The sequence below is a fragment of the Podarcis raffonei genome, chromosome 8 (assembly GCF_027172205.1).
Source record: "Podarcis raffonei isolate rPodRaf1 chromosome 8, rPodRaf1.pri, whole genome shotgun sequence".
Taxonomy (NCBI): Eukaryota; Metazoa; Chordata; class Lepidosauria; order Squamata; family Lacertidae; genus Podarcis; species Podarcis raffonei.
In genome coordinates, this window is record NC_070609.1 from 46,653,292 (window position 1) to 46,667,962 (window position 14,671).

Below are 14,671 nucleotides of genomic sequence, written 5' to 3' on the forward strand. Positions count from 1 at the left end.
CGGCCACAATACTAAGAGCACTCTCAGTTATACCATAAATGCTGAATAGTTTCAAGCTTGCCCTGCCATTTCCTGTACCAGCCCCAAACTCCGTTAAAAGCACTATGCGAAATAAATTAATAATAATAATTTGGCCAAAAGGTAAAACAGAAATTATCAGGCTTACTAGAGGTTTTGGTTTCTCCTGTTAAACCTTGTGGAAAGGCACAAATATCAAGTGGATATCATGTTTCAATTACAATTTTTGTATCTAATACAAAGTCAAACATTGCTTTCTAATTATAGGTATAGATGTGGATCAGGGCCAGGAAGTCCCTAAAACAATGAGGAGCCATTTCTAAAACTCAATACTTTCTTTGCATATTTAATGACTGCACCAGCACTTTGAATGAAATACAGTGCATGAAACTTCAACGATCAGTTTTTGCACTCATTAAATACTGAGCTTAAGTAAATACCAGAATTACTATTTTAAATAAATTTAATTTGAAAGAATAACTGATCAAGATGCGACTCCATACGTGCTCCAGGAACATTTGTTTACAAATAAGTGAACTAGAAACAACAAGTCTAAAAATAAAACAAAAATGTTTTTGGACACAGTATGCTATCTCTTAAGAGATAAACACCTACAAACACACACAAAAAAAACAACAACTGATGGTCTAGATTCCAAATGATTCAGCCTCAAGATGAACTGAGATACATCTCTGAGGTCCTAGGCTGTTTGAAAACTAAGGTATGACTGTAGTTGCACCCAGTAGTTTTGGAATGCCCTCACAGCAGATATCAAAGAGTTAAACAACTATGTAACTTTCTGTAGACATCTGAAGGCAGCCCTGTTTTGGGAAGCTTTTATGCTTTCCCTTCCTCTATTTTTGTTGGAAGCCACCCAGAATGGCTTGGGCAACCCAATCAGATGGGTGTGGTATAATAAGTAAACCATCATCAGTTATGGGGCTTTACTTTCAGTTAAATGTGCCTGATAAGACTGTCAACATTATAGGCTGATTCTTTGCATTCTTCTTTGGGAGTAAGTTTCCATGAGTTCAACCATGAATGGGGCTTAACGCTTAAGTAAGTATGCACAGGATTCCAACTTTAATATTTCAATGCAATATTTTAGAATGAAAAGTAGTTTGATTTAGTTGCTTTTTAAAACAAATTGTAAAATGGCAAGTCTTTTCAGACTAAAGTAAACACTTCTTGCTTTTGAACTACAACTATATGTGTCAGCGCTGCCCGAGGTCCCAGCTCACAGAAGACCAACGCTGCTTCGTTCTTTAGTATAAAAGTCTTTATTGAAGTTCAGTTTCACTTCCACACGCGCAGCGTGCAACGCTACGTCTCTAACCTTAGACCGCCGAAGCTCCGTCTGAATCTCCTCCCCCCTGACACCAGTTTAAGACTCTAGCCTTACTCCACCTCTTCCTCTGTTCCTTCCTCCTCTGGGTCCGCCTGCTAGTCGGGGTCTCACCCTTCCTAGACTCTTCTGACTCTGAGTCCCCTGACTCTTCTCCCTCCCTCCTTCGGGCTTTAGGACCTGGCTCCCAATCCGGGTTTTCTGCTGTCCCGCGCTCCTGCACATTTGAACTTGGCGCGCGCGCGCGCAGCCTCCCATTTTCCTTCTGACCATTACACTTGTGTCACTGCTCCCTCCTTCGGGGAGGCTAGCTGGACCTGACCTCCCCTCCGTTTCCCCACTTTCCGATGGGGGCGTGGTCAGCCCTGACTCATCTTCTCTCCCCGCTGGAGGAGAGGCTGGTCCTGACTCATGTGACTCTTCCCCCCCACTGCGCTCTGGTGGGGGAGCTGGTCCTGATCTTCCGCTGCTCCCTTGGGAGTCCCCGCTGGCCCCTTGCTTCTGGTGCGTCCCCCCTGGGACCCCCCTTGCCCTTACCATAGGCGCCCCCTTCTGGGAATCTTCTGATTCGCTGGAGAAGCTCATGGAATCTCTCGGGTCACTGTCATACTCCCCTACGCTCCCCTCGGATTCCTCTCCTCCGCTCTCTATTTGCTCTCTCCCCTGTGCTTCTGCTCCTGAGCCTCTGACAATATGTTACTTCAGCATAGCAGAATATGAGGAGTTTCTTCAAACTTAATAATCCAAAAATGGGGCAACAAAAAACAGCTTCCGCCTATATTAGGTTATGTGGGTGACGACTCTTTCCCTGTTCATTTTGATTTTAGAAAAGCTGACATTAGCAGGGGTCAGGTATACAGAGAAGTGAATTAAAGTGGCAGAGAAGGTGATAAAAGGAAGAAAGTGCACAAAATAAGAGAAAAATTAACAACTAAAAGTGCTCAAAAGTTTGACCAACAATACATGAAATATTGGTTCACTTGTACTGAAAAAAATAATAGTATACCAACACCTCAATGAGCAATATATGGTGAGACATTAGCACTATTCACTAAAATATCAAAAGTGAAAATGCAGGGGATCCCAAGTACCTGGCTGGGGGTCTACAGTGAGTCTCAAGTGTGAAGACCGCTGCTGTAGGGGATGACCAAACATGATCATTTATGAGTCAGGAATAACAAAAAAAAAACCAAGCTTATTTTCTCTCTTAGCCAGAAAGCTATTGTATCTTTTAATTTCAAACTGAAGGAAGCCTTGTAAAAAGTTGTCTGCCTGGTTGACCGTGGCAAGTAAAACACAATTAGAGGTGACAAGGCAAGGGATTTTTTTCAAGGTTGAATTTGGAGAGCTTATCTGCACAGCTAATCATTTTACTAGGAGTGACTGTTTTTCCATGTTTGACAACTGAGCTCCAGCAAATACACTATCAAGCTGAGGCTAAGATCTAGCTTAAAATATTCTCCACCAGAAAGCTACAGAAAGATAGCATGCCTGATTCTGCAACTGTATCCAAGAGTCTGTTTCAGAAGTGTGGGGGGGGTCAGTTTGAGGGTTGTATTCCCTTCTGTGTAACCTTTTGGAGGGCTACATACCACTTCTAGATGGGACCATAAGGTAAATTAGGTGGAGCAATGAATGTAAATGTTACCTTTGTAGTAGAATAGTTCCTACACACACAACCTCTATCCTCCCTCCCTGCAAGCATGAGTTGTTCAAGTTCAAGGACACATTCCAGAAATGCAAAAGCTCTCAAGAAGGCATGAAGAGGGCCAAGTGAAGGGTGTGGCCTAGGGCCAGGGAGGGCGGGGTACAAATTTATTATTCTTAGGGAAAATTCCAAAAGCTAGATAAGAGATGCTTGGAGGACAACATTCACCCACCAGGGCCTAATGTTTCCTACACCAGTCTATAACAACAACAACAAAAAAGAATATATGTGAAAAGTATTTAGTTCATATCCTTCACTCAGATCTTCTCTGTGAAGCCCAAATCCTTAGCATCATATCCTATATCTTTCAGGACCTTTGCTGCTTTTATTATAGCAAAATACTCTTTCATTTTTGTAGCATACACACTCAATCCTATGTTGTAGTTAATTGAGATCCAAAGGACCACACTTTTTCTTCCTGAAGGTTCTCAAAGTAATTAATTCTAGTAAGTTGTAAACATGTCCAAGAGGCACTACAGGATAATATGCTATAATTTGAAGATTCAGGTACTTAATTGCATAGTTACCAATCCACAGAAGCATCAAGTCTCAAAAGCTAAAGCAACAAATAGCCACATAAAGCTCAGTTCAACTGCTGACTGCACAGTCTCATTTAAGCACAGGGCAAAAAACAATTAAAGGACAATTAAATAGGCTACAAAAATCCCTAAGTATGGCAAAAGTATGGTTAAGTATTAAGGGATAGCAAAATAATAGAAGGACCTGCACTAGGGCTACATGAAAGAAGTTAAATAAAGTAGACTTTGTTTAGATTATCTGAATAGATGCTTAAACCTTTTTCTCTTACATATTATATTCCATTTGTTTTGGTGTTACCTTCCACTAACTTTTTATCTGTAATAGAATAAATAGGAATCATGGGAATAGAATGAATAGCAACCAAGTGAAGAAGCTGCTGTTTGTGGAAATTGAGTGAAATAGTAGAAGTTAAGTGCTTGGGATGAAGATGCAACATCAGGACTCCAAAGAGGTTGCTGGGATGCGGAAAGCAGCCTAAGATCTTGTGGATTTCAGCCATATGAAGATATCTCCTTAAGAACTTTAGAGGCAGACATTCCAAAGCAGGAAAGGAAAACTGTAGCCCTCCAGATATTGTCAGACTCCAATTCCTATACACCTCAGTATTCCCAGCCATCATAGTTAATGGTAACTTGTGGTGGGAACTGTACTCTAGTAGTATCTGGTGGGTCATAGGCTCATCAGTATTTTCCTAAAACACAAACTCAGAATGCAGAGAAAGCGTATTGAGACTACTTCTATTCTTTCTTGACTCTCACCCATTCCTTTCCCAAATGTCTCACTCATTAGAGCATGACAAATACTATTTGACTCAATTGCACAGATCTCAGGTCAAACTAGGGACGCGGGTGGCGCTGTGGGTAAAACCTCAGCGCCTAGGACTTGCCGATCGTCAGGTCGGTGGTTCGAATCCCCGCGGCGGGGTGCGCTCCCGTCGTTTGGTCCCAGCGCCTGCCAACCTAGCAGTTCGAAAGCACCCCCTGGTACAAGTAGATAAATAGGGACCGCTTACTAGCGGGAAGGTAAACGGCGTTTCCGTGTGCTGCGCTGGCTCGCCAGATGCAGCTTGTCATGCTGGCCACGTGACCCGGAAGTGTCTGCGGACAGCGCTGGCCCCCGGCCTCTTAAGTGAGATGGGCGCACAACCCCAGAGTCGGACACGACTGGCCCGTACGGGCAGGGGTACCTTTACCTTTACAGGTCAAACTAAGAACTCAACCAGAAGTGGTTCTGTGCCAGCAACATCTAAACATCCTCTTTAACCCATTGCTTACTGCAATGTTGAGCCATAAATAAATAAATCCAAAGACCACAGTCATAATTGTACACTATGTCCCTTTCCCTAGTTTCAAGGAGCAAGAGTTCCCTTTAAGAAACACAGAGTCTAGGCTTGTGGAATGCAAACTTTAAAATCAAATCAATAAGAGGCTGAGAGGACTCCACCTATTTGAGGTTTAGAGATTGTCATTAACTTTGCACAATGAAATACCTTGCCAGCCAAAATGCCTGGCTGCATGGCCTACACACATACAAAAGCAAGAAGTCGGGGAGAGAAAGAGAAAGCTTTGTGGCAAATTACTTCAGCATGTTCAATATACCAGCAACAGTATTTTCTACCAGATAACCTGTAGCTAACAATTCAAAACAGGCACTCAATGCTACAATCTATAGAACATGACATGCTTTAGGGAAGTAATGCACTACAGGAGATATTGATAAGTGCATTAAAATCCTGGACTGCTCAAATAATAGCTCTTGACTGTGGTTTGGACACACTCAGAACACTTCAGCAGCTTTTTCAAAGGACTTTTGAAAAACTACCTTCTACCCTTGGCTGAAACAAAGCCACACAAATGTGTTTCAAATTATGTCCCAAAAGTACACCCTTCCACTGGCTGGTTTATTTATATATATAATTTCATATTCCCTACAGTTTTGAAGCTTCCCGCCATAATGTTTAAGCCATCTGCCAATAACATGTCAGAAGGCCTCCAAAGCTGTAATAGTACTAACTATATCATATTTTTTTTCCATTGGGTGAGGAGGCCTCTAGCAGATCTTTTCCAAAAAGATCACAAATTTCTAACAAAATGAAGGTATGAAAGATACAAATTTCCACTTGTTATTTCTTTAGCCACCCAAAACAAGTCCAAATGAATCCTAGAGAACACAGAAAACACTGATGACCGAGGCATGTACAACTTGTTGAGAACCCCTGCAACTAGAATATCTCCTAAACTTCCAGTATCAATCGTTTCATTTGCCTAGTAATCTTAAATCAAATGGTGTCAGTGAAGCCCAGTTAACACCCAGGATATGCCCCGGATTAAGACACTAGACTGCAATTTAGCAGAAGATGCAGTTTTAATTTTAACCAGAACAAGGCAGCTTGCATGCTGCTTTTGACAACCAATAATTTGTTTCTGATACATTTGGAGATCACAGTAAGAGTCCCATTCTGCTCTAAAAATAATTTCATATTCTTCAATCACAAACCTTGCATTTCACAGCTCCAAATGCAAGCTACACAGTCACGCATTTCACACAATTTGCATGGCTTCACAATGTGGAAAGATGTGCACAATGCACATCTGTCTGTGTTGTGAAGGGATAAGAAAAACAGGAGTTGGATTCATGCAAAAATGTTGAACTCAAGGAAATGGGTCATATGAACAGTCAGTGAGACACTGACGGAAAGCTATTACATGAGGAATGATTCTCAACTGAGCCCTGGAAACCCCTATCTGATGGAATATTCACAAAGATCATTTCTATTTTCAACCACCAACTTGGTATGAAAAATAACATTATCTAACTGTCCCAGTTTGCACACAACATTAAGCCAAACCATGGCTAAGTTATCATTGTGTGAGCATGCAGGAACTCAGAGAAAACTGCAGTGCTTCACACTTCACCTTGTCCCACAACTGCTGCACTTCCCAGAGCTATCATTACATCCCAACACCAGCTTGTAGTTTATCTCCTGTAGATAAACCATTAATGGTAAGTCAAGAACAAAACTTGCTTTTTCTGGATCAAGACAAATCATGACCCTGGGTTCTGACAGAATTATTATTATTATTATTATTATTATTATTATTATTATTATTAATACCCTGCCCATCTGGCTCGGTTTCCCCAGCCACTCTGGGCAGCTTATGACACATATAAAACATAGTAAAATATCAAACATTAAAAACTTCCCGATATAGGGCTGGTAAGCCAACCATGAAGCTCTCAATAACATAGCAGCAGCAGAACCAGGGGAGGAGCAAGGTGGCCATGATTTTTCCTGTGGGTATCTGTATGCTCATTTGTTTATGTCTGCTCTGCTCCCTGATATAAATGAATATTTGGTATGAAGAGGCATATTATGTAGAAAGGCAAGTTAAGCGTTACAGAATTAACCAAGTTCTGAATTGCCACTGAAACCTTTCTGGTCTTTTATGGTATAAAAGGGAGCCACACAGCTACTCCTTCCATTTCACATGCCCTGAAATTTTCATTGATTAATGCTTCTGACTGCCAAGTTTTCATGTTTTGCTCCTTAAATATAAGGGCTATAAACTTATTCTTTAAAATGGAAATACTCAAAATTCTCCTCAGATAACTGCACTCCATGGTCACAGTAAACTCTGAATGACGTCTCCATCAGTACCCATTTAAAAACATAGATTTTTGTGGCATGCTGACACAATAGTTTCAGCAATCCCAATCTGTATTAATCTCACCTTTTGTTTGTGAACTCTCTGCTGCTGGTCTGAGTTTAAATAAGATGTTAAGACATTTGTTTCACTGCCTTTGAAAACAGTTCAAAAACTGCAGCTCATACCAAATTTGGCAGCCAGTTTATTAACTGGGACCATGCTGTCTGAGCACATAAACACCAATTCTAGCTCAACTACACTTCCTGCAAATTTGTTTCTGAACCCAATTCAAAAGTGCTGATTTGACCTATAAAGCCTTATAGAAATGTCTGAAGGGTGGCACTAAGAGACTGCGTCTTTCCAATGGTAGCTTCCCTACTTATGGAAACACACCAACCTGTCATCTAAGAGGTTTCTCCAAACATACACAGATCCTAAAATTATTTTAAACGAATGGAAAAGTTAGCAGCACTTTTAAAAAACCCAAAAAAACTAGTAAACCAGGGAACCAAGGAAAAGGAAAATTGGGCCTTCAGCCATCCCGTATCTAAACAAGGAGTAAAATTATCTGGATCACACATGTATTTAAATACCACTCCAAATAAATTTATGCAGAATGCTTTTTTTTTACAGTAAAGACAAATTCACACAACTAGAGTCTCCCATTATCAGACCCTACACTATTCTAGGAATACAGATACAAATAAATTATATGGGTGTGGCTAATGATATGGTTCCTTCAAACATGAACAGTGTCCTAAGTGACCTTCCTATTCAGGATACATTCCAGTGACCATCCAGAATGCTTTTATGTCTCTTGCTAAAGCTAAACACAGTTCAAGCCCCACAACTGGAATAAGAATTCTGAGTATTAAAATATGCAAACTTATAGGGCCGTTTATACATTATCTGTCCCTATAAACAGGCTAACTGCAGCTTTTGTACCAGCTGAAACCTCTGGACCAGGCCCAAGGGTAGCTGCACAAATAGTGCATTGCTGTAATCAAGTCTTGAGGTTGCCAATACATTAATCACGGTGGTCAAGCTATTCCAGTCCAATATTAGCTGGGGTTTGCTTACGAGCCATAACTCGTAAAATCACCATGGTATGGTGTGCAATGGGAAGAGAAAGTACACAAACCCAAAGTTCCTGGATGATTATGCATGCAACACAAAACTATGGTTCACTGTCAGAACATTTTTTTTTGTGCTCCTTTGATCTGTACTTCTGAGCTTGAAATGTAATTTAAAGAATAGCCTGTATTCCAGCAGCACATTGTTTAAACACACCGATAAGAACAGTGGCACCTAAGCAAAGCACACAAAGACAAGCAACACTAAGCCAGTCTAAATACCCTCTCTCACACACATATCCTTTTGCCAATTACATTTACATCAAGAGACACATGGAAGATAGAATATGGACACAATGTTAGGATATAAATCTGAGGTGCCACTAAAAGGTTACAATTAGCAAAACACAAAATGGCACCAAGCCAGGAAAGCAGAAGCTAATGTTCACAAAAATAAACAATACTATAGCAGACTCAATACACAATATTTTTATTTTAAATATTTTATATCAATCAAAGCAGTTCACAACATAAAAACATACACTAAAACCATTTTTAAAAAATTAAAATATCAGAATTACTTTGTAAAAAGTCAGTAGAATTCAGTGTTAATGATTAGGATTAGGTGTGTTTTCAGGAAATGTCCAGAGCATGCTACTGTCATTGTTCCCAAATAATTTGGGGGGGAGCATCCCAGAGGAAAGGTACCACCACAGAGAAGGCCTGTTTCTGACAGGTGGCAATTTGCAGTTCATGGCACAGCTAACAAGGTGTCCCATGAAGATACAATTGGTCTATACATGAGGAGGCAGTTCTGTACGTAACCTGTAACATTAATCACATTCTGTACTTTTCACATTTAATAATCATCTACCACAACTATTTTTATGACTCCCAACTTATACTATCATCTTTTATGCCAGAAAACAATGGGGGCCATCATAACCGATTCCAGCCACAGAAACATTTTGAAGTCACACTGCACTTGATCCACATGGCTTGTGATCGTGCAGATAGATCAACAATTGTCTGATCACAGGAAAGTACAAGTCGGCAACCTTGATTTCAACCCTTGCTAAATCAGCTGATCTTATCAATGCTATGATCTATCAGAACAAGGATATTGAGACTTTTTTATCACAAAGAGGCTACAATATGTCAGCTTGTGCTTTTTAAAACAATAGTTTCTCAAGAACATATTTAGTATGTAGAAGGCACTACCCTTTCCCCCTTTAGATTACAAGCTTCTTTTGAACACCTACATATGAATCACCTGACCAGTATCTGGCAATTGTATTTAAAGGCAGAATTTTAAGCAAATAAATATTCTACAGGTGTTTGCAAAATGTATGTAGATGGAAGTCAAATTAAATACCCCCCAACAGCTGTAGCCATAAATGAAATTTTCCTGGTACTTCTAACTCCTCCAAATCAAAGGGCCACAGAAACATGAAGATAAAAGTATTTTAATGGTGCAGTTCTGTGCAACTTACATGAGAGTTTTACTGAACTGGTACTTAATTCTGAGTAAGCATACATAAGACATATTGTGGCACAAGTCTTTATAGATCAAAAGACTACTAAGTAGATTAGTGATGGGAAAACTCTGACCTTCCAGATATTGTTGAACTACAACTCCCATCATTTATAAGCATTGGCTATGCTGGGTTGCACTGACAGGACAACAACATGTGGAGGGCCACAAGTTCCCTATCCCAGAAGTAGACTGGATGCATGTCACACTTAAAAGACTAAGAAGATGACAGGAATCATTGGGTCAAGATGAGAAATCAGACCGTGCAAATATATCCACCCAACACACCCTAGAAAAACAGGAAAGGGTAAGAAGGTGGAACAGGTGACCTTCTAACATCTAACTGCTGTTTTTTCATCCAGTCACAAAAGGTGACCTTGAAAGATTACATAAATCATCACCTATCATCTAACTGCTTGCTCCCTTTCCCTCCCTAATTCAAATTCTTGCCCAACAGGATAAACTCTGGAAGGAATGGCGGTACTATTGCAGAAAAGATGAGGAAATATGTATCCTTCCCAAAAAAGAAAAAACTTAAGTAACAGTCAGAAGAATAGAAAGGGAAAGACCAGTGTTACCTTACTGATGAAATACCTAGAGAGAATCAATACATAGTTGTGAAATTTGCCTTACATTTAAATCAGACATTTTCAAAGAGGGATGATTGGGGCAATATAGAATGCTGCATTTATTTTAATTGTAACCCATCCTTCCTCTCAAAAGGGGTCAGACAGGTTTACTTCTCTAAATCTAAGTCTGGTAGCAGTTGACAAAAGAAGCCTTAAGAAGCACCTTAAAGACTAAGTGATTTTATGTGACAGAAGCTTTTGGGAACTAGCATTTTATCTGATGCAAGAAGCATTATCCTCAGTTGCCAGAGAGACGCCAGCTGTTGAGGAATGTAAGCAGTTTAGCTAAAATAAAATACATGAACTGCACCTTATGCATTTCATGGTCTTTTGCTCCATTTTTTTACAGGGTCTTCTATGCTCCCTCTCCCCCAGGTATGTGTGTATTTGCATCGCTCTACCAACTGGATAACACATCATGCATCTGGAAAAAAAGTGTGTGCTAGTCTATGAAAGCTTCTGCCACAATGAATCTGTTACATCTTTTAAAAAGTTATATCTATAATCTGCCTGCTGAAACAGAAATCCCACTGAGTTCAATGCAGTTCAACCCTGGGAAACTGGATTTAAGATTGCAGCCTTAAGGTACCCCAGGTTTCTCTCCTTTTTTGTTGGCATCTGCCTAATACATTATTCATTTCAGCTATTTTTATCCCCCATCCTCCAGCAACAAATATGGCTAACAAGTTCAGCTAAGAAACCCAGAGAGTGTCTACCACCTTAAAAAAAAAAAAAAGATTTTAACAACCACCTTAGGAGGTAGATCAAGCTGACTGGCCCCAAGGTCACCCAGGGAGCTTCAGTCCTGATTTGGCACTCTGTAACTACTACTACTACTATTACACTCGAAGCTAACCCTGTGGTATTTGGCTGGAGTGGTAACAGCACATCTGGAGCCTCCAAGCCCATTCTCTAAATATGGGAATCCGCGAGAGTCTCTCTGAGAGAATCTTTTGGGTTGAAAAAACAAGCCTTCTCCACTGGAGGGGGGCGGGGGTGGGAACAGCAATCACCATGCTATATGGCCATGGCTCAAAAAAGGAGGAGGGCGACCCACACAGGAGGGCGATATTAAACCCAAAAACTCTCGTGTGTGCGTGTACGTGTGTACGTACACACGCGGACACACACGTTAACCGCCGTGACGATAATAATTAGAAACAGCTATAAGGAAAGGCGACCCCCCCAGACTGCAAACGACTCCTCCCCCCCTCGCGGCTCGGTACCCACCACCTGGGCGATCTTGAGCCTTCCGAAGGTGCCCCTCAAGTAATCGGGGTCGCAGCGGAGGCCGCGCAGCCCCTGGCCGTGACTGACGGGCTCGGTGGTGGGCTGGTACGGGCTGCTGGCGCCCGAGATCATGGAGGTGCTCGACGCTTCCCCGTCGAAGCCCTCCAGGTCCTCGGCGCGCCTCATGTCGCGGTTGCTGCTGCTGCTGCCTCCGCCGCCGCCGCCCTCCTCCTCCTCCTGCGCCTGGGGTGGGGTCGGGGCCGCCTGGGAACTTCGGCTGGCAGAGGAGAAGAGGAAGGGGAAGGTCTCCTCCTGGCTTCAGGCGGCGGGCGGGGAGGGCGAGGACAACAACAACAACGGGGGCGGCGGCGGCGGCGACAACGCCGAGGAAGCGGGAGGCATGTTGGGTCGCCGCCGCCGAGGCTGCCGAAGCGAAGCGGACCGCCCTGCCCTGCCCGCTTCGATCCCGTCCGCCGCGGGCGTCTCCCCTCCCCTCAGGCCGGCCTTCCGCCTCGGGAGCCCCACAGCGGGCGGCGTCGCCTGGGTCTTCGCTTCCCGCCTCTCTCACGAGGTGAAGCTGCGGCCGCGGCCACCAGAGACGCCGCCGCCGTTCCCGCTGCCTGCCTGCCTGCCTCTCTCTCTCTCCCTCCGGGACTTGCCGCTGCTCCTCGTCGGCGGAAAGGGAGGGAAGAGGAAGAGGGAAAGCCCGCCCTGAAGCGGAGTCAAGAAGGGGCTCGGCTGAGGAGGTGGCAGCCGCCGAGGGTTCTGCCCCCTCAGGGAAGGTCCTGAGCTGGACTCAGGCCCGGATCCTGTGGGGAAGGCAAGGGCTGAGCAAAGGAAGGTCGCCGCCGCCTCGCCATTTCCTCCCTCCCCGCCAACCGCGAACGCGAGGTAAATGGGGAGACAGAAACACGCGCGCGCACACACAAATATATAGATGCACAAATACACATACACAGAGGGATTTTTATATACTCTCTTTCCCCACATATTCAACAGTTAATTTGGGGGAGGCGGGGTTCACCTGTTGAATTCTTAGGCGCCAGATGGAGCAGAACAATGACGCATCAGTCAGCTGCGTCCTGCAAAGTTTTCAAAAGCCACAAATACCGGTACTCTCAAAGGTATTTGAACACTTAACATTGAAAATGCTGATACAGTTACACCCCCACCCCAGTCTCCATGAACAAGTCAAGATTCCAGTGCTCCAGGCACTAACCCCAAGGTTTATATTTCCTTTGAAAAGAGAGATGTCTTTATGATACGTGGCTTATATATAACCTGGAGAGACACGCAGCATTAACACTCCAAGAGGTTCTTGCTTCTCCCATGGCCAGTTTTGGATGCCACCAGAAATCAACCGTGGCCCTCTGCTCAGCTTGTAGAATTTTACCAGCTGCCACTTTTCTCTCCAGCTTGCCTCCAAGCCAGCTGCAACCCTAAACCACAACAGCAGGAGCCTGGTGTTTGTCCTGCTAACTAACCCGGAGCTGACCCCATTGATGACTGGCAGAGAGACTTTGCCTTTTTAATGGCTCATCACCTTGCCTTTTGTTCTCTGTGATGGCTCTTCTCCCAAGTGATTTACTCAGCACAGAAAAACTGGTTTGGCCTAGATTTTGATACTGCTAAATTCAGTGTCTTGCAGCCTCTCTTAATAAGCCAAGCATTGATTAAAATACAATACCCACTAGAACCAGAAAATTATGGGAGAAACTGGCACCCAGGAATTTAGGGGAGTCAAAGCACCCACCAACTCTTAATATGAGTCAGTTCTTCCTGGTTTTTTGTTGTCTTTATCCAAAGGGAAACTTGCTTTCCTTTGCAGCCTTTGAAGATGCCCTTTCATGTGTTTTAAGGAACTTTCTATGCTCAGTAAGCTCTCACAGCTGCAGATTAGAATGCACATCTTATTGGAGGAACTAGCCTACTTGGTTGATTTTCCATCTCACATCTGTAGTGAAAACTACTGCCAAGGTGGGTTTTCAGTTTCCATGTCAAAAGGGAACCTTGCATGAATCAGAGATACAACAGGAGCAGTTTTAAAGTATTAACACCCCGGTTCTAAGTACTTTTACTCACTTACCCACTACATTAAATAGAATTTACTCTTAGGTGCATGGGATTGAAGGTTCAGTATTTCCTATCTATCCAAGAATGTATAACCTGTAAAGTATTCTGGGATCTGCACATTTGCAGCAAATAGCAGAATAGCCTTAAAGTGATCTTTATGCTCTTGAATATGATCTTAAATACAGGAATGCAGCTGGAGTGTGTAAAGTGTAACCCAGCCATTTTATAGAACAGTGTTTTGGTTTATTAAGGCTGCATCTTTTTATGTTATTTTATATTATGGTACATTGCTGCAGTAGCTTCTGGCTGTGAAGCAGTTTATAAACCTATATCTTAACCAAAAGGCCAAGAAGCAATAAATCTGCAAAATTAATTCAAATAAGTTGGGGTTTTTTGAACACAAGAAGGAATTTAAATCATTACGGTTTAAATGGCCATAAAATAAAACCTTGCATTAGATACCCGAAACTGTGGGGGGGGGGTCACTTACAGTAATGAATCTTAAGACAGAGAAATTCTGGAACAAAATTCTGAAACATGCCTTTGTTATCCTTCCTTATAATTACAGGAATTTAAGGTCACGTGTGTGAGAGAAAGACAGATATAGAGATATGAAACATTAAAAAAAACAACTGTAAAATTAACATTGGCAGTAAAAGCAAGAAATCTCACACAAAAAAACCAGAACTGTCACAGCATTAGATTATACATTAAAGTCTGGACAAATAAAAAGGTCCATGGTTACCCCATAAAGCTGTTTTTAAAAGGAGATTAGACAAATTCATGGAGGTAAATGCTATCAATGGCTGCTAACTATGGTGGCTATGCTCTGCCTCCACTGCCAGAGAATTATGCTTCTGAAAACCACAGGAGA

At 42.4% G+C, this 14,671-nt stretch overlaps 1 protein-coding gene across 1 annotated transcript in view; it reads right to left on the minus strand.

The window, feature by feature from the left end:
- CMTM4 (CKLF like MARVEL transmembrane domain containing 4) overlaps positions 1 to 12,312 on the minus strand; it is a 30,235-nt gene extending 17,923 nt beyond the window's left edge. Inside the window, exon 1 of the mRNA XM_053399671.1 lies at positions 11,725 to 12,312. Within this exon, the coding sequence (XP_053255646.1) occupies positions 11,725 to 11,910 (186 nt within the window). The 5' untranslated portion in view covers positions 11,911 to 12,312. The remainder of the gene's footprint in view (positions 1 to 11,724) is intronic.
- Between the last annotated feature and the right edge of the window lie 2,359 nt (positions 12,313 to 14,671).